Source organism: Rhinolophus sinicus, chromosome 1 (assembly GCF_057876585.1).
Source record: "Rhinolophus sinicus isolate RSI-liver-muscle chromosome 1, RSI-T2T, whole genome shotgun sequence".
Taxonomy (NCBI): domain Eukaryota; kingdom Metazoa; phylum Chordata; class Mammalia; order Chiroptera; family Rhinolophidae; genus Rhinolophus; species Rhinolophus sinicus.
This window is the reverse complement of record NC_142501.1, coordinates 135,837,468-135,858,327: the sequence shown is the minus strand read 5'-3', so window position 1 is coordinate 135,858,327 and position 20,860 is coordinate 135,837,468. Positions and strand designations below refer to the sequence as shown.

The following is a 20,860-nucleotide window of genomic DNA, read 5'->3' as shown; positions in this document are numbered from 1 at the left end:
CATACAGCTCAACACCAGAAAAATAAACAATCTAATTGAAAAATTGGCAGAGGACCTGAATAGACATTTCTCCAAAGAGGACATACACATAGCCAATAGACATATGAAAAGATACTCACCGTTACTAATTATCAGAAAAATACAAATTAAAACCACAACCTCACATCTGTCAGAATGGCTGTCATTAATAAATCAACAAATAACAAGTGTTGGCAAGGATGTAGAGAAGAGGCAACCCTTATGCACTGTTGGTGGGATTGCAAATTGTTACAGCCACTATGGAAAATGGCTTAGAAGTTTCTTAAAAAATTAAAACTAGAAATACCTTATGACCAAAAAATTCCACTTCTGGGTACTTATCTGAAAAAAATCCAAAACACTAATTCAATAAGATACATGCACACCTATAGTCATTGCAGTACTTTATACAATAGCCAAGATACAGAAGCATAAAGAAGATGTGGTACATATATATGATGAAATGTTACTTGGCCATAAAAAAGAATGAAATTTTACCATTTGCAACAGCACGGATGGACCTAGAGGGTATTATGCTAAGTGAAATAAGTCAGACTGAGAAAGACAAATATCATATGATCTCACTTATATGTAGAATCTAAAGAACAAAATCAATGAACGAACAAAATAGAAACAGACTCAGATACAGAGGACATTTTGATTGTTGCCATATGAGAGGGGCTTTGGGGAGCTGGGTGAAAAAGGGAAAGGGATTAAGAAATACAAATTGTCAATAACAAAATAGTCTCAGGGATGCAAAGCACAGCACAGAGAATACAGTCAATAATGTTGCAGCAACTATATATAGTGCCAGGTGGGTACTAGACTAATTGGGGGATCACTGCATAAGTTATATAAATGTCTAACTGTACACCTAAAACTAATACAAAATAATATTGAATGTTAACTGTGACTGAAAAAGATAAATTATATATATATATATATATATATATATATATATATATATATATATACTAATTTCCCATAGTGTACATTCCATGATTTATTTTTTTATAACTGCAGGCTTAAACCTTTTATACCCTTTCACCCCTTTCACCTATCCCCCCATTCAGCCCCCATCTGGCAACCATCAGTTCTATATCTATCTTTATGTACTGAAACATAGATATTTACACCCATATCTCTAATTTCAATCCCATATCACAGGGTTCTAGCTGTATTTTTCTGCCTTTCTGCATCTTTAATTTATTTTTCCAAAAGCGAGAAACCTGTCTTATTCTTTTTTCTTTTTTTTTAAGTATGTAAGTATAGTTAGTATACAATCTTATATTGGTTATATTCATTTCAGATGTACAAGATAGTGATTTGACATTTTTATACCTTACAATGTGATCACCTCACTAATTTTAGTAATCACATGTCACCATGCAAACTTATCACAATATTATTGACTATATTCCCCTTCCCCTTTTCACCCATCTCCCACATCCTTCCTTCTGGTAACCATCCCTTTGGTATGTTTCTATGAGTCTGTTTTTGTTTTGTTTTGTTTGTTTTATTTTGCTTGTAGATTCCACCTGTAAGTAAAACCATGTGGTGCTTGTCTTTCTCTGCCTGACTTATTTTACTTACCATAATACCCTCTAGGTCAATTCATGTTGTCACAAATGGCAAGACTTTATTCTTTTTTATTGCTGCATAATATTCCATTTGTATATATATACCACATCTTCGTTATCCATTTGTCTATCAATGGACACCTGGGTTGCTTCCATATCTTGACTATTGCAAATAATGTTGCAATGAACATAGGAGTCCATATATCTTTTCAAATTTATGTTTTCATTCTCTTTGGATAAATACCCAGAAGTGGAATTGCTGGGTCATATGGTATATCCATTTTTGTTTTTTGAGGAATCTCCATATTGTTTTCCATGTTGGTTGCACTAGTTTGCCGTCCCACCAGCAGGGCACAAGGGTTCCCTTTTCTCCACATCCTCACCAACACAGGCTTTTTTGTTGACTTTTTGATTATAGCCATTCTGATTGGTGTGAGTTGGTATCTCACTGTGGTTTTGAATTGCATTTCCCTGATGATTAGTGATATTGAGCATCTTTTCATGTCTGCTAGCAATCTCTGTGTCTTTTTTTTGGAAAAATGTCTTCTCATGGCCCCTGCTCATTTTTCGATCACATTGTTTATTGTTTTGTTACTGTGTTTTATGAGTTTCGTACATATTTTGTATATCAACCCCTTATCAGATATATCATTTGCAAATGTATTCTCCCATTTAGTGCATTGCCTTTGTTTTATTGAAGGTCTCCTTCGCTGTACAGGTTTTTAGTCTGATATAGTCCCATATGTTTATTTTTGCTTTTGTTTCCCTTGCTTGAGGGGATATATCCAAAAAGATACTACTTAGACTGATATCAGATAGTTTGCTTTTATGTTTTTATGTTTTCTTCTAGGTGTTTTATGGTTTCAGGTCTTACATTTAAGTCTTTAACACATTTTGAGTTTATTTTTGTATATGGTATAAGAGAGGTGTCCAGTTTCAGTTTTTTGCATGTATTTGTCCAGTTTTTTGAACATCACTATTGAAGAGACTGTCATTACTCCAGTGTATATTTTTATCTCCTTTGTCATAGATTGGTTGACCATATAAGGGAGGGTTTATTTCTGGTTTCTATATTCTCTCCTATTGATCTATGTGTGTTTTTGTGCCAGTACCATACTGTTTTATTATAGCCTTGTACTATAGTTTGAGATCAGGTTGCACGACACCTCCAACTTTGTTCTTCTTTCTCAAGATTGCTTTGGATATTCCGGGTCTTTTGTGGTTCCATACAAATATTAGGATTATTTGTTCTTGTTGAGAAGAATGAATTGGTATTTTGATAGGGGTTGCACTGAGTCTGTAAATGACAAGATATGGATCATTCAGCCTGCTCAGCTACTTTTAAGTCAGTACGTTGTGAGTGTGTTTGTTTTGTTTTTTTGTTGTTGTTTGTTTTTGTTTTTTAATTTATTTTTTTCATTTATTGGGGTGACAATTGTTAGTAAAATTACATAGATTTCAGGTGTACAATTCTGTATTACATCATCTATAAATCCCATTGTGTGTTCACCACCCAGAGTCAGTTCTCCTTCCGAGTGTGTTTGTTTAATGTTTTATTGCCCAGCAGCCAGACCATCACAGAAGTTCTGCATTCATTACTTCCTATCACAGTTGACCTATTTCTGGACCTCTCTGCAGAGTATTCAGCACTCTATTAAGGGGAAAAAAGCCAAGTTGGATAAGTTGTCATATTTTCATTTGTCTTTGAGAAATGTGAGTGGAAGAACAACAAATTTTTTCAAAGAAAAGTCCACGTTTAAAATTTTAAAGAATAAATTAAAAATTTTTATAATTTAAAAACTAAAAGTTTTTAAGTTTTTAAATTAAGTATTTATCCCATGGGTTTTGTTTACTTCCGTTAAGGCGAATGATTAGTTTTTCTGGAAAGAAGAAGATATTTCTCACCAAAGCTCTCTTCAAAGAAGGAGGGGAGCAAGTTGTCTTCTTTGAGGAGTTTTTGACATAAAATGATTGGAGAATACTGTTACTTCGGAATATAGAAAACATTTTTGTTCCTCTTATTGACATTCAGCTGAGAGAGGTAAAGTGAAAACAATACAAACAAAACTGTTGGTCCTATCAGGAGGGAGTCATGCAGGCAAGCTGAGTTTGTCACAAGATGACCCAGACCCCTGACCCAGGCACATACAAGTCAGCTCTGCGGCTCTTTCCAAGGGCCCCACTCTACTTTCTCACCAAGGACACCTTCAGAAAGGCTCATCTCTATTTTAATTTCAGAAAGGTTGGGAAACTCAGATTTAGTATTATGCAAAAGAAGGCCGACTAAAACTCACCATAGACCAGGTTTAGGATTATAGTAGTCCCAACTAGAATTTACATTGAATAAACACAGAGACCAGGGAGAGAGAGGGAGCTCGTCACTAAAGTTTGCCCTAACTCTTCTACAGAATGAAACAGGACACAGCCAGCCAGTCCTTCAGCCTTCAATTCCTGGCTTGATCCTCCCACTTTCACCCCCACACCCAGAATTGGTCACCCCAAGTGGGCAGCTGGGTGTGAGAGCTTTGAGGGGCCTTCCCAGAGCTATTTTTATGCTGGTATTTTCTGCTGATTGACTTTCCACGGGGGCAACCCCAGGTCTGGGGGATTCACTCCAGCTGGGAAATCTGAGAAGTCAGCTGGCCTGTGGCAAATGAGGTATTTTTAGCTGAGACTTGGGGATCTCAGGATTGTCATCTACTTTAGACCTCAGGGTGGGAGACACAAAACAAAGCCAAGCAAGAGGAGTGGCGCTGACTCTGAAATTCCTTAGCAACGACTGCTGAGCTTATTGTTCAAAGAAGATTCTGTGTGCACCCTGGTATGACGTACTAGGGGCAGGGAAGGCCAGCCCCGGGCTCTTTCTCTGCACTAGTGGCGGTCAGGCGTGGGAGTTCCTCCTCTGCAGGCCAGGTATTCTGAGGGGCTCTCCCACACCTACCTGCCTACCTGTCTTTCTGCTGCATCAGCATCCCTGGGACTAGTTAGAAATGCCAAACTTGGGCCCCACCCCAGACCTACTAAATTAGAAACTCTGGCAGTAAGACATAAGACACAGTGATCTGTGGCAGATCAGGCCCTGCAGGTAATTCTCATGCACACTAAACTTTGAGAATTACTGGCCAAATCACACATTCACTAACATTCATAGATACATGTACATATAAGAGTAAAACTTTATCCGTACCAAACCCATATATATGCAGTACATTTTTTAATTGATTGACATTATTTTAGCACATTTTTAGATTTACAAAAATATTGAGCAGATAGTAAACAGAGCCAGTAACTTTCTAAGCCATTTTTTTTCTCTCCTATGTACTGTACCCTAATACAAAAAAAGTTTCTCCTGTGTTCATCCTCGAGGGTAGTGATAAGACACCGTTTTTGCTATGAAGGCTGCAACTGAGTCAGAGCAAGAAACAGACCCTAGCATGCAGTAGGATGGCAGTAATGCACACCATCCCTGAGAACAACTGTACATGAGTAACTTAGGCCAAACTGCCATGAAGCCAACTATAACTGTCTATGCTGATGTAACCAGGGGAAAGCCTTCTCAAGAGGGTCTTGAAAATGATGTAAATATTAGAGTATTGGTAATGTACTAGCTTCCCATGGTTGCTATAACATATTGCCGTAGTAGCTTACAACAACACAAACTTATTGTCTTACAATTCTGACAGTGAGCATTCTGAAATCTGTTTCACTGGGCTAAAATCAAGGGCTGCTTCCTTCTGAATACTCTGAGGGGCGAATTTGTTTCCTTGCATTTCCAGCTTTTAGTGGCAGCCTGTTCCCGTATTCCCTGGCTAGTGGCCTGTCTTGCATCTTCAAAGCACATGTCTCCAGTCTCTACATCCATCATTTCATTGCCTTCTCTGACTCTGACCTTCTTGTCTCCCTCTTATGAGGACACTGTGATTACATCAGGCACTCCCAAATAATCCAGGATAATCTCTCTATCTCAAAATCCTTAATCACATCTGTAAAGTTACTTTTGTCTTATAAGGTGGCATTCATGGGTCCTGGGAATTAGGAGCTGGATATGTTAGGGGGTGCTTAGTTAGAAACAACCTACCATATGCCATGTAACCCTGTACTATCCAATATGGTAAACATGCACCACAGGTGGTTACTGAGCACTTAAAATCGGGCTTATCTAATTTGAGGTGTGCTGCAAGAGTATTGAATTCGGAAGACTTAGTATAAAAAAGGTAAAATATTTTACTAACAATTTTTATATTGATTCCATGTTAAAAGTATAAAATATTAAATATATTAAATTAAATTAAATATATCATTGAAATTAAATTCATCTGTTTCCTTTTTCTTTTCTAAAGTAACTACCAGAAAATTTTAAATTACACATGTGGCTGACATATTTCTGTTGGATAGTGCCCTAGGAGTCATAAAGGAAGGAGGGTGATGTTAAATTTCTATTGTTTTATTTTGGTCTTGCTCTTCTTACTTGTAAGGGAGCCTAGAATTTGAAAGCAACAATTCCTCCTTTGACCTTCTCTATGGAGAGCAACTGACTATACAGAATTAAGATTTTTAAATAGATTTTCTGGTCAAGATGGCAGCGTAAGTAAACATTGTGCTCACCTCCTCTCACAACCACATCAAAATTACAACTAAACTATCATTGAGGATCACCTGAAGTCTAGTTGAACAGAAGTCCTATAACTAAGGATGCACGAAGCCACCTTGAGAATGGTAGGAAAGATGGAGACATGGAATGGGCTGGTCTCCATATCCATGTATGGCAGTTAAAAATTGGGAGGGATATCTCAGCTGCAGAGGTCCCCCTTGAGGAGAAGGGGTCCCAGCCCCATATCAAGTTCCCCAGTCCAGGGTTCTAGTCCCAGGGAGAGAAGTCCTCACAACTTCTGACTGTGAATCCAGCAGAGATTGTGACTGAATGAGACTGAGCACAGCTGAGTCCCAGGCACTCTCCTTAAAGGGCTCACACATGAACTTACTTGCTGACAGACTCACACACTCTAAGCTCTAGTACTGGGGCAGCAGCTTAAAAGGTGCCAGGGACATACAGGGAGGAACTGAATTGTCTGGTTTCAGGGCAAGGGCTTGGAGGGCAGTTATCTCCCAGACAAAAGTGCTGGCAGAATCCATTGTTTCTTTGTTGACCCCTTACCCCTCCCTGTGTGCAGGTGCAGACAGCCACCACCATATCTGAGTCTCCATCGACCTGGCTAACAACATTTGTCCCACCCGGATGATTCCCTGAGATTATGCACCACCCAACTTACAGGTTCATCCAAGGCACTTCCAGTGGTTTTAACATACAAACAGCCTGGCTTGGCTCATGCTGAAGATTTTCCTAAAAAATATTCACAAACCCCAAACAAGCAGCACCTGGCCTCAGCTTACCTGTACCTCCTAAGCAGCCCCAAGCCATGCACAATGACAGCTGACAATGGTTCACAGCTTAACCTCTCCCAGACAACTCAAAGCCCAGCGTGGGTGGCTGCCATCTGCAGTTACTTTGTGGTTCATGCCAGGTGGCCCCGGGCAGGGCACAGGCTGTGGGTGAACTTGGCCTGTGGTGGAGCCCCTCCCAGGAGGCTTGGGGGCCAGCACAGCCAGTGGCCAGCTTTGAACCATGCCTGAGCACCACCAGGCCACTTCTACAGATGACACACCCAAACAGAAGACTGGGCCGGCACCAGAATCCTGCTAAAGCAAATGCTGCTCTGTAGAGTCAGCTCCTGCACAACAGCTCCTCCACTGTAGTCATGACCAGTCCGCACAAAAATTCAGCCCAAAGGTTAATCCCTCCTATTGATGTGCAAACAGGAATAGAGGCTCAACTACAAAAGGAGGATACACACAACCCACACAAAGGGCACACCTGTAGCACCTGGCTCAGATGACCAGGGAGAATGCACTATTGGGCCCCACAGGACACCTACTACATAAGACCACTCTACTAAGACCAGGAGACATAGCAGCCCTACCTAATACATAGAAACAAGCACAGGGAAGCAGCCAAAATGGGGAGACAAAAAACATGTCCCAAATAAAACAACAGAACAAAGCTCCAGAAAAAGAACTAAACAAAATGGAGACAAGCAATCTACCAGACACAGAGTTCAAAGCATCGGTTATAAGGATTCTCAATGACCTCAGTAAGAACTTCAACAATGTGATAAGAAATATAAAAATGAGTTTCTGTTTCTCATTTGTTTGTCTTGTTCTTTTGTTGTTTTGGGTTTATATACCACATATCAGTGAAATCACACTTAAATAAACAAAAGTTAAAAAAATTCATTAAAAAAGACCTATTTAAAGAATTAATGACCAAAAACTTCTCTAACCTGACAAAGGAACTAGATATACGAACCAAGGAAGCTCAGAGAGTCCCAAACAAGATGAACCCAAAGAGGCCCACACCAAGACACATCATAATTAAAATGCCAAAGCTTAAAGACAACGAGAAAATCTTAAAAGCAGCAAGAGAAAAGCAGTTAGTTACCTACAAGGAAGCTCCAATAAAACTGTCAGCTGATTTCTCAACAGAAACCTTCCAGGCCAGAAAGGATTGAAATAAAATATTCAAAGTGATGAAAAGCAAGGACCTACAATCAAGATTACTCTACCTAGAAAAGCTGTCATTTAGAATTGAAGGACAGATAAAGAGCTTCAGAGACAAGAAAAAGCTAAAGGAGTTCACCAACACCAAACCAGTATTACAAGGACTGTTAGAGGGACTTCTTTAAGATGAAATATATATATATATGTATTTGAATAATAAAATGGCAATAACTACACATCTCTAAACAATGACTTTAAATGTAAACGGATTAAATGTTCCAATCAATAGACATAGGGTAGCTGAATGGAAAAGAAAACAAAACCTTTACATATGCTACCTACATGAGACTCACTTCAGATTGAAAGACACACACATACTGAAATCAAAAGGATGGAAAAGATATTTCATGAAAATGGAAATTTAAAAAACAAACACCACCGGGCCGGCCCGGTGGCGCAGGCGGTTAGAGCTCCATGCTCCTAACTCCGAAGGCTGCCGGTTCGATTCCCACATGGGCCACTGGGCTCTCAACCACAAGGTTGCCAGTTCAACTCCTCGAGTCCCGCAAGGGATGGTGGGCTCTGCCCCCTGCAACTAAGATTGAACACGGCACCTTGAGCTGAGCTGCCGCTGAGCTCCCAGATGGCTCAGTTGGTTGGAGTGCGTCCTCTCAAACACAAGGTTGCCGGTTTTGACTCTCACAAGGGATGATGGGCTGTGCCCCCTGCAACTAGCAATGGCAACTGGACCTGGAGCTGAGCTGCACCCTCCACAACTAATACTGAAAGGACAACTACTTGAAGCTGAACAGCACCCTCCACAACTAAGATTGAAAGGACAACAACTTGACTTGGAGAAAAGTCCTGTTCCCCAATAAAGTCCTGTTCCCCTTCCCCAATAAAATCTTTTTAAAAAAAACGAGAAAAAAAAAACACCACCAAAAATCTGGGGTAGCAATACTTACACCAGACTAAATAGACTTTAAAACAAAGGTTATAATAAGAGACAAAGAAGGACCCAGTAATCCCACTTCTGGGTATTTATCTGAAGAAACCTGAAACACTAATTTGAAGGGACATGTGCATCTATAAACATATGTTCACTGCAGCATTATTTACAATAGCCAAGATGTGGAGGCAACCTGGGTGTCCATGAATGGATGAATGAATAAAGAAGAGGTGGTACATACATACAATGGAATATTATTCAGCCAGAAAAAAGAATGAAATCTTACCATCTGCAACAACATGGATAGACCTAGAGTGTATTATGCTGAGTGAAGTCAGATAGAGAAAGACAAATGCCGTATGATTTCATTTATATGTGGAATCTAAAGAGTAAAATAAATGAACAAAACAGAAACATATTCATAGATACAGAGAACATTTTGATGGTTGCCGGATGGGAGGGGGGTTGGCGGGATAGGTGAAAAAGGGGAAGGAAGTAAGTACAAATTGGTAGTTATAAAATAGTCATGGGGATGCAGGGTACAGCATAAGGAATATAGTCAATAATATTGTAATAACTATGCATGGTGTCAGATGGGTACTAGATTTATCTGGGTGATCATTTCATAAGTTATATAAATGTCTAATCACTATGTTGTACACCTGAAACTAATATAATATTGTATGCCAACTGTAGTTGAAAAATTTTTTTAAAAATTTTTTTTAAAGAATCATAAAAAGGAAAAAAAATATTTTAAATCAATAGGCCTATTTTTATAGGGTGGATGTGCACAACTAAATTCTCCACTAAATAACACTAACCAAAAGAAAAAAATAAAACACACATTTATGTAACAACTCATGTTCTTACAAAGTGTCTCCATACAGCATTATTTCATTGAATCCTTGATCACATCCCTGTTTCCCATTTTTCAGAGAAGGAAACTGAGCCTAAGGAAAATTAACTTGCTGGAGGGGCAGCCAGCGAGTAAGTGATGAACAAGAACCTGAGGCCAGGTCTGTATGCCTCAGGGCCAGGGCTGCCTTGAGGTTGTTTCCTGCCTTGGGTTTAATGATTTAATCAGGCTCACGCTATTTCCTGAGTTATTTTATTAATACATCCAATCTTCCTAAATTTCAGATATCACAGAATTATCTCTCTTTACCTCAAAATTTTGTTCTTTTGCAACTCTAAATAGATTTTTATTTTTTATTGTATAACTTTGAATACAGAGGGGTTATATCCTACCTAGCTATTTAAGGACAATTTCCTCTTGCGTCAAACTCCTCAGCTGTACCCAGAAGCATACCTGGCTCCACACTTGATCCTGGGCCACAGATTGGAAGGCCCCCCACACCAGGGATTGCCTCTCCCCATTCTTTCCACCACCCCCAAGCTGCATGCATTGGTAAAGGCTTCATTCTGACCTACAGCCAGAGAAGATATCCCCAGGTATATGTGGGCTCTGACGATCAGATTTCCTCTGATCAGCCTTCCCTGGGATTGAACAGCAATTTTGCACTTTGGCAAAAAGTCACTGTAAAGAGAATTAACAAAGACCCACAAAGAGGGAAGCAAACTAAAGTCAGCTAGGTTGCCCCTTACCCAGGCAGGGCTTCTCAACTGTCAGAAAAGGAAGAGGGAAAAAAGAAATAAAAGCGTGAAATATTTTGCTCATTTTCTCTGCCCCATTCAGATTTCAGCTTTTAGATCTGGAGAGGACATTGGAAAGTGACTGGTGCAACTACTTCATTTTACACATGAGGAAACCAGGATCAAAAAGGTCAACTGACATCTGTAAAGTCTCACAGCAACTTAGCATCAGATAAAGATTAGAACTCCCATGTCTGATGTTGTTCGACTTGGACAAAATTGTTTTTAAAAGAGCACAGAGAAATAATAAGTAAAATCATACAGCTTTGATTTCCAAACCACACCACAGTGGAGTGGCATCTCACTTGTAGGATGAGGCTCTGAAATAGACCCACAAAGGTGAAAATCGCATAGAGTCAAAATAATCCTTGAAAATCTTTAGGCAAGTGCCACCCTGGAGACCAATATAGCTTCTGCCAATAAATCCCACACAGTCAGTTTTTCCAGAGATGGGACAGGTTCATCAGTTGAATACTGGATTAATTAATTGGCTTGACGTCAGAGGACAAAAAGGCACCGATCTTTAAACACAGGATGACACGCAAGACTGTACGATAGATATGTATAGAAGGCACGCAGCTTCTGAAACTAACAGCGGGTTCTGTTCTCTTTTGTGCTCTCACTCCAGGGCACTGAATAGAATGAGAAGCCAAGTGACTCATATTAGAGGTACTAATATTAGAGGTACTTCAACAGTTACCTCTTTCCTGAACTCCTAATTTAGTGTTTAGTTGGAAACTAAGCTTTACACACGTGAATATTTATCTGTTTCGTTCACTGGTATATTTCAAGTGCCTATAACTGTGCCTGGCACCTAAATGTGTGTTGAATACATGGATGAATCTATTCCTCTTTTTGTCCAGGCTGTATTGTTGAATTCTCATTAGTTGAAGCTATCTAGGTCTTGCACAGGGCTTTTAACCTCTCTGGGTGCTATGGTGCTTTAGCCAGAAAAATTCACATTGAACTGTTCATAGAGATTTTTCACTACTCATGGGGTTCTTGGCGGCCCAGATTACGACTTCCTGGTGCTATCAACCTTTACTGTGCTGCTGTGACACCTTAGCAGAATGACATTCCTGGCTTTGGAGAGCATGACATCATTTACTTTCATAGCTGCATGAGGACTTTTTGTTAAATTCTCCCAAGTTCTGGACACAAAGGTCTCTTCAAATACTCTCAGTCTAAAAGCTCAAAGGTGCCCTGGGCTAAACACAAACTACTCTCACCAAAATAATCTTCACAATTCACCTCTATATTCCCTACTCCAATGCCAGCCTGTTGGCTGACTAGCCCTTCTCCACAGATGTCCTCCTGAGCTGCTGACAGTTTCAGCACTGATAGGGACTGGCAAGATGGATCACCTACAGGATAACCCCAGATCCCCAGTCCTATCAAGGACTGACACTGGGCTTGTCACCACCGACTCTGATGGCTTGGACACGTAAAAATGGACCGCAGTTGCTGTAAGGTGAGCTGATGAAAGCAACTGCCAGGAGGCTGAGAGGAAAACAGAACTTATGGGCACACCTCAACAGAGCTCAGTGCGAGGAACAGTGCTGCCGAATGCTCCAGCATGAGGCCGGCAGACAAGCCAGCGCTCCAGGACAACAGTGACTTTTTCTGAGCAAAGAGAAAGAAACAGAGCCTGGTAAAAGGGCTGGGGACCGTGACAGGCTTGGGACAGGGCAGCTGATCCCACAATCTGAAGGTGATCATCCCACGTACTCCACACCCACGTGGAAAGCACACATGGCTTCCCAACCTGCACGGTGATGACTTGTCTAGGAATAATAAACATCATGGACTGTACTTGCTCTAAAGCAGACTTAGCAAAATCCCAGACACAGAATAAACCCCTACGGGATAAGGAATCAAGGCAGGGAACGGGTTACCTATCTCTGCATCTCTACTGGCTTGAACAGTGTCCCCCAAAATACATGTCTGCCGGAACCTCAGGATGTGGCCTTCCTTAGAAATAGGGTCTTTGCCTTTGTAATTAGTTCCGGTGAGGTCATACTGGAGTCATGGGAGCCCTAAGTCCAATAGGACTGGTGTCCTTACAACAAGGGGAAAGAACACAGAGACACAGGGAAGAAGGACTATGGAAGCAGAGATTGGAATGGTGCAGCTATGAGCCAAGGAATGCCAAGAACAGCCAGCAACCTCCGGAAGCCAGGTCTAGCCGAGGAAGGATTCTTAGGATTCTTCCCCAGAGCCTTAAAGAGACAGGGCCCTTCTGACATTTTGATGTTGGACTTAGAGCCTCCAGAACTGGAAGCGAATAAATCTCTCTTGTTTTAAGCCACTCAGTTTATGGTAATTCATTACAGCAGCCCTAGGAAACTAATACAGCATCTATCTATCTTAGCTAGTCCAAATATATCTCTATGTACCAGGCAGTCTTCTAGCAATGAACAAAAACAGAAAAATCTCTGCTCCATGGAGTTTGTATCTTAGAATAGGAAGCGACAGAAAATAATCAAAATAAAAAAATAAAATGCATAGTTTGTCAAATGGTGGTAAGTTCAGAAAGGTGTCCTACAGAGTGAGGTGGAATATTAGTTTTGAATCTGAATAAACTGAACACTCTCAGTGGATTTTGATCCAAACATGGAACCTAGTATATCCAGTGTTGTCATTCTTGTGAAAAATGGTACAACATGTAAGGGCATATGGGGGAGAGAAGAACCTCCCTTTATTACATTAGAGTTTCTGCTCCAATAGCAGCCATGAAGCTCATTGTGAAGAGAAAGGAACAATACCTTAGCAAAAATCATCAAGGCTGAGGGAAAATCCCCAAGGATTTTGTAACTAATACACACTTGTTGGCTGATTTATAAATGAATCTAGCCATTTGCCATTCAGCAAATGCCCTGGCAGTGTAAAAGAAGCAAAGAGGGGTGCTGGACAGGAAACCTTTTATCATCCAGGAGTCTCATTAAATTATCACTCAAGTGAAAAGAAGCTCTAGAACTAAGAGAACAATCAGCAATGAAGGAGGTGTTCTATCTACACTAATATGGTCACCCTGGTCACATGGGACTATTGACCACCTTAGCTAGTGAGACTGAAGAATGGAAATTTTAATTTAATTTTGATTAATTTAAATAATCACATGTGACTAGCAGCTACTGTATGGGACAGCACAGCTCTAGAATCACAGAAAGCTGGCTGTGGAAAACGGCCTGGGAGATTCATTGAGTCCAAGATGGGACCAGCTCCATAATTACAAACAGGTTAGGGAGGCTTTATAGAATGTACAAGTATTATATATAGTATTTCTGGGACATAATTATTTTCTTCATGTTCATAGTGTCTTTATAGATGGTCAGTAGCATCGTCCCCATTTGCTGGATGAGGAAATCAAGGTTCAATGTGATTATTTGACTTGCCCAGGGTCTTGCAGCTTTTAAGAAATTTGAATTTAGCTTTGATACGAAACTCCATATTCTACCCATCACAGCATGTCATCTATAGTACCTTTCACTCCTCTCTGAACAGTCTAAACCACAAAAATGTGTGTGTGTGTGTGTGTGTGTGTGTGTGTGTGTGTGTGTGTGTGTGTGAATAGATTTTGAGGAACAGGTAGGTCTGGGGGATTCCTTGAGTGCTTAGTGTGGATCTAGTATTCTATGCAGGTAAGTATCCTTGAACCAACCAGCCCAATTTTCCACTTGGTCAAAGTGAAATGCCAAGAATAGTGATGGAGCAAACAGAATGCATGAATGCATACTACTTGCTGACTAAAAATGGCACATTAAAGAAACCTTTCTCCCTTGGACACATTCAGCACAAATTCTATATCACAGCTTTCCTGGTCCTGTGGGAGCTCCCATTTCTCCAGCAGTAGAGAAACTCAGAAACCCTAAAGCCACAGGTCCTCTTGTGGGGGGAGGCTGGGGGTTAGAGAAAATTACAAAGGATCAACATGTACCTCACTAACAGTGTGGAGCTCTGACAATGCAGATGGCAGAGAGCAGCGAGGCTAACGGGAGATGCTAGGATGCTCAGCTTGCCCTGTGCCCTCTTGTTTGCACCCAACAATGGAGAAGGGCAACTGAGGGGCTTGCAGGGCCATGGAGTCTGCAAGGCTGAAATCCAGACGAAGCCACGATGGGAAATGTGGCCCTTCCAGAATAAAGGCACAGCTGGTTTGCACTGATGCCTTCTGGGCTGTTGCTATTAAGATTTCTGCAGCATTAAGAGGAAGGTCTCCGATGGGATTAATTTTGCACCTTCTAAAAAAGTTTCACTATGCCTGGAAATATACTTGGTGAGATTAATAAAGCAACCCTTGGCTCTTTTACCTCCTTGAAGGCTGAGTCTTTCATCATTGTACAGTAATCCTATCCTGCAAGGAACCTTCTGGGAAGAGCCCCCTTCCCCTAAATAAAGCTTTCCAGCATCTTGAGGTTTGGAGGTTTATGTGATTCCACACCCAAATAACTCTAAAAATAGTTCATCCTAGTGCAACAATTGGTGTGCTGGACAGGATTCTATGGAAAAGCTGACTGCTCAGCCGAGCACTCACACATGTCTATGCAGACGTCTCGTCTAACCTCTCAACCCGCAGGAGCCTGGTTTTGGGGACTGATTTTTAGAGCTCTTTCACATAACACAACGATTGGCACCAAATAATACAAACAAGCTGGTAAATGTTGTGGCTGTGACAAAAAAAAAAAAAAAAAAAAAAAATTATAACTTTAAAAAATGCATTGTTTCTTCTCATTCTCTCTGGGTTATGCCAAAAATTAATGTTTTGCAGCATCTTTAATTTCAACACCTTCAGCTAAAATGTGTGTCTTTGGATAATGATCACTAAGTCCTGACTTCACTCCCTTTCTGGTAGCAGTTGCCATTCCTTTACAGAGTTTTGCTTCCATCACTAAATTACAAAAAATAAAAAAAGAGTACAAACTACAAATGTACATACATAGAAGTCGTCATGGTCTTAAACCAGAGTTGGGTTTTTGTGGTGCATTGTTCTCGGAAGTTTCCCGCGGAAGGAAAACTCCACTTACTGAATTGCCTGGACAGCTTCTCTGGGAATGCCCAGCTCCGCGCTTCCCTGAGGAGCTCGCCGCTCTGAGCGTCCTGGGCTCGTTGCCGTGAGTGACAAGCGGTGCAAACAGCGCCTACACCGCCATCCAACGGCCCCGAGTTGGTGCACCAGGAGTAAGGCGCCTGCCACTGGCGCTGGGGAAGAGTCCCAGCAGGATCCCGCACGACACCACCTTCCTCCCGCCCGCGCAGCCTCCAGTCCCTGCCTCACCAAGTGGTCTCCAGTCCCCTACTCCCCCTAAGGAGAAGGGCAGCCGCAGATTAGAACTGGTTCCTGGGGGCTCAACCAGTGAGGGCCATCCTCGGTACTCCTCCCTACCTTTCCTCTCCGGAACCAGGAGCAACGCTGTCCCTTTCCAGGACTGGTTCGGAACCCGCCAAACCCAGAGCAGCTCAGAACCTGCGCCCCCCGGCGGCCGGCGACAAAGTTTGCGCTCGGGGGACTCAGGGGTTCCCAGCACCCTGCCAGTGGGACTGGTTTTGGGCTGCCAACGCTCAGAACGGTCCGGTGATCTCCGGGCACCAGCTGGTTGCGGGGGAACCGAGAGCCAGTCCTGGCTCTAAGAGGGATGAGACAGAGGCGAGCGCAGTGGGGAAAGGAGGCTTACATCTGGGGCAGACGAGGCCGCTGCGCGGTCCTTCCAGATGCCGGGCGCCCGCGACGCTGGCGCGGAGAGTAGGTCATGGATCCCCAAGGGGCTGCTTCCGACGGCTCCTTCTGCAGCCTCCCCAGGAGCCCGCGTGCAGCCCAGTCCACCTGAGGCGTGGAGAGTGCCGGGTGGAGGGGGCACTCTGCAGGAGACGTAGCATCGCCCCTGCCAAGGAGAGTTGGGTCTCCGGACTGACCGGACTGGACCACTGAAGGAAACCCTGCCCATGACCGTGGGAGGGTCCCGGACGCTGGGCAACCGCGTTGGAGGACAGTGTGCCTGGGGACTCGTTGCACGGCGCTGAGTGAGGGGCTGGGAAAGCCGAAGCTCATCGACAGCAGAGAAAGAAGGTGGCACCCAAGGGGAGGAGGAGACAGTGGCGGGAGGGGTTGACCCTGAATTCATCCCGACTGTGAGGTTATCCGACCTGTTTGTCAGCAGAGCGCGGTTGGTGGATCTTACCGGCTCCGGCGCCCCGGCTCGGCTGTAGCGCTTGTCCGGAGGGAGGGCAGGGGTCTGTTTCGTGGAGAACATGTCTCGCCTTTTCCTCTGTCCACTCTTATCTTGGCCGCTTATCTCTCCTCTACGCGTCCCTGGGACAGGAACTACGAATGCCTTGCTCTTTATTCAGGAAGAGACAAGTTGAACTTCAAGGGACAGGGGTCCCACATTTTGTCTGCTCCACAGATCCCACCCGCGCGCGGACCACTCCTTCCCTTTACTCCGGTCTCTGGGTCCCACCCATAAGAACCCTTAATGACAGATCCTTCGCAACCCCACCTCTTTGCATTTAAAAGTTACTCTTCAGGGGCAGACACGAAACTGACTGAAACGCTGGTCCCCTTCCCCCACCCAGCATACATCCGTGATGGCAACACGAAAAGGACGAGACCTCAAAGTTTGGCTATAGGAGACAAAAGAGTTACTTCTGGGCTCTCCAAAACCTCCTTATCACATCCTAGACCTTTTTCTTTCAGCCAGAGCTAGCTAGCCAAATAAAAATCAAAGTAACCGCACGCACTGGAAATTAGAGGCTAAGTTTGTCTCAAAAAAGGTTTAACGTTTCTAGGGCAAACACCATTTGCAGTAAGCATATGGAAACTTGTCTTCTATTATGTTTAATGAAGAAACTGCTTTTGCAAGACTGCCTGAGATTTTGCTGAGACTGCAGGGACATGAGACAACCCCAGCCTGCTTCCATGAACCTGGATTTCCTGCAGAGGGCATCCCGAAAGCTGCACCTTCGGGACAAACAGTTCTTTCTGCCTCTCCGTATTCACCAGCAGCCGCTCTTCCTCAGGCCGTCAAGGGCACTGCCGGACTGCCGGTACTTACAACGGTAAAGACTACTTTTTCATTTGAAGCCCCAGACAGTTGTCAAAAGTTTGGCAGAAAAAGAAAAAAAAAGAAAAAGACCACATTGCATTTTTCTTAGAAATGTTTTTTCATCCAACCTCAGTCAAGATCTAGTGGAAATTTCAAAAATCCCTCCAGGTTATTATCCCTCCATCTCCATTATTCTGGATGAGACCATGCATAGTCAACAAAATAGGTATCACACACCTGTTACTTGAATATTATAGCTGGGAGGATGCAATTTGTAAAATTTTGTTTCTAAAATGAGATGAATAGAAAATATTGCATGTGTTTGTATAGTGCAATAGTTGAAACTGATTCCAGGTGAAACTGATTCCAAACGTCAGATTTGGAATCCAATATCTGACAAGTTTTTCATAATTCACAAAAATTAACTCTTAGTATATGGCAGGCTTTGTACTAAACAATTTACATGCATTCTCTTAGTTCTAGCAACCTCTCCATGAGGTAGGTATTATTATTAGTTTAGAGATGAGAAAGATTTAGAGAGTTGAAGCAACCAGCCTAAGTTTATACGCTAGCATGTGCTGAGCTGGGACTCTCCGGAGGCAGTGTCATTTCAAGACTGTGTTCTTCTTACCAAGATACAGCCTCATCGCATGTCATCACCGCAGGAACATACCAGCCTGAAAATATCAAGAGCCTAGGTGATGTATCCATCAACTCTACCTTGAGCCAATTACAAGTCTTTCTGGGCCAAAGTTAACTCAGTTCATAAAATGAGGACTGGATTCAATCCTCAAGGTTTCTACAGGCATTCTGAAGCCACGCGTAAATTTGTATTCCATCTCCTTTCTCTTCCACATTCTGCCCTCTAGTGGAGGTGCCACAGGAACTGAGATTAAAGTAGCTAAATCAGTGAATTTGAGACAGCCCGAGGAGATAAGTCTCCCTTTCTTTTCCACTGCTATGCTGTGTTCTTCTTAGAACTAAAGCTGATTGCATTGATGCGCAAAGTAAGCATTCCTTAAACTTTCCTTTTAGCAAGAAAATCCAACCTGTTCCAGTTACCAGTGGCACCAGAGTGAATACTTGAGGTATTCTTTGCCTGAGGGTAAACAGCTATTTTTATCTTCTTTGTAATAGCTTTATAATGTAAGAAATCATAAAAATATTAGGAGTCTCATAATTTGAATATGCAGAGGGCTCGCAGTAACCTATCTGAATTATTCCTTAAATTTTTTTTGCCACATTAGCTTTTCAACTTATTTTAAAGTGACAATCATCATCTAGTAAAATAATTTTACAGAAAGAAACATGTCTAGCCTTTTGAAAATTTTATTGTTTAGCATTTCAAGCATAAATCCAACTAGTTAGATGATATAAAAAACACCAACCTTAAAGAAATTTATGGAAAAATTCACTTACAGGTAGTGAATATACCTCTGGCAAGGGGGATTTTATATCAAAGTTTGGTTGCATATCATATTACAGAATAATTCAGTGCTTAGTACTACAAATAAAGGCAATTTGAAAACAAGAAAGAGATTATTTTAGATTAGCAGCCAGCATCCCAGGCAAGCAGTGGCTAAAATAGACATGCTACCTCATGGCTTATCTATTTAGATATTCATTCAAATAATATTTACTTAGGATTTGCTAGCTGCCAGATGAACAAAATAGACAGTTTCTGCCCTCACAGAACTTTCAGTCTAGTGGAATACATAATCAAGCCCACAAATACATAAACTATGGAAAAACACTTGCAAATAATGTGGGACTGGCTTTAGAAAGTGAAAATGTGACATTTTAGCTGAGATCTAAAAATAGAAAGCCCTGCAAAATAAACAATAAAAAAATTAAAGACTAGAGCAAGAAACAAGCAAACTGGACATTTACCTGTTGCAGGGAGGGGAGTTTAATCAAAAGGGGGAAACATAAAATAAAACCTGAATATATTCTAGCACACTGAAACATTCTGTAGATGATAAAAGTAGCCCGTGTAGACATTCTGTTGGCTGTTAAGTAATATTTCTGGGACATCAATGCCCTATTCCAATACACCAGAGTAGTCGTTGGGAAGAAGGTAATTAGAACTGGCCCATAAAATGTTTCAAAGGAATTGTATTTTTAGCACTCTCACACACCTAGTGCTAGTCTTCCCACCACCAAAGCCCCATACTGCAATCTGTCCAAATGCCCTACCTTTAGCCAGCATCCTGCACTAGGTGTGTGAGGGTGCTAAATTCCAGAAATAGTAGTACCCCCCCCCAACCCCACTGACAATAACCACATGAGCAAAAAGTGAGTTACCTCAGTTCACTTTTTTTTTTTCTGATTTGAGAATCAATTTGTAAGAGAAGTCTTTATGAGATTGTCATATTTATCTATGTTTTTATAGCTAAGAATTTCTAAGCACTATGTGCCAGGTACTTCACAAAGTGACATGCATATTTTCTCAGTTTTTCATTCTTGAAACAAACCTAGTTTCCTTGGTTGTAAAATGAGAATAATAAACCCCCCTCATAGGCTGTTAAGGGGATTAATGAAAAATGTAAAGTGCTTTAAAATAGTTGCAGACTAATAATAGCTCACACTTCCTGGGCATTGACTGTTATCTCTCTTTGTTACTACTTTACAGAAGAGGAATAAACTGAGGCTTACAGAAGTTAAATAATTGCCCAAGATATCACAACTAGGAAATGGCAGAACCAGAATTGGAGTGCAAGTAATCTGGAACTAGACTGAGCTCTGAATCCCCACCTTCTGCAGCACAATTATTGAGACAGTAATGAGAAAGTGCGCAAGGATTTTACAGTGCACATTACACATTAATTCATTCCGTCATCCATCATATATTTACTGAGCACTGTAGGGGGTGGAATAGTGTCCCTCCCCAAATTTAAAGTCCACCTTGAACCTAAGAACGTAACCTTCCTTATTTGGAGATAGGGTCTTTGTGGCTGTAATTAGTTAACAATGAGATCATACTGGAATATGATGAGCCCAGAGTACAGAGTCTCTTTATAAGAGACAGAAAAGGACACGCAGAGACATGTGAAAATGGAGGCGAG

General features: G+C 41.7%; 1 protein-coding gene across 3 annotated transcripts in view; it reads right to left on the bottom strand.

The window, feature by feature from the left end:
- CORIN (corin, serine peptidase) overlaps nucleotides 1–17,152 on the bottom strand; it is a 199,978-nt gene extending 182,826 nt beyond the window's left edge. Inside the window, exons 1-2 of one of the 3 annotated variants that reach the window (XM_074324644.2) lie at nucleotides 16,932–17,152; nucleotides 16,428–16,634 (exon numbers count right to left, since the gene is read on the bottom strand). In XM_074324644.2, coding sequence (XP_074180745.1) covers nucleotides 16,428–16,634; nucleotides 16,932–17,003 — 279 coding nt within the window. In that variant the 5' untranslated portion in view covers nucleotides 17,004–17,152. Of the gene's footprint in view, nucleotides 1–16,427; nucleotides 16,865–16,931 lie in introns of those variants that run through there. The other 2 variants (XM_019741053.3, XM_019741052.3) reach the window with 2 other exon arrangements.
- Nucleotides 17,153–20,860: the final 3,708 nt, after the last annotated feature.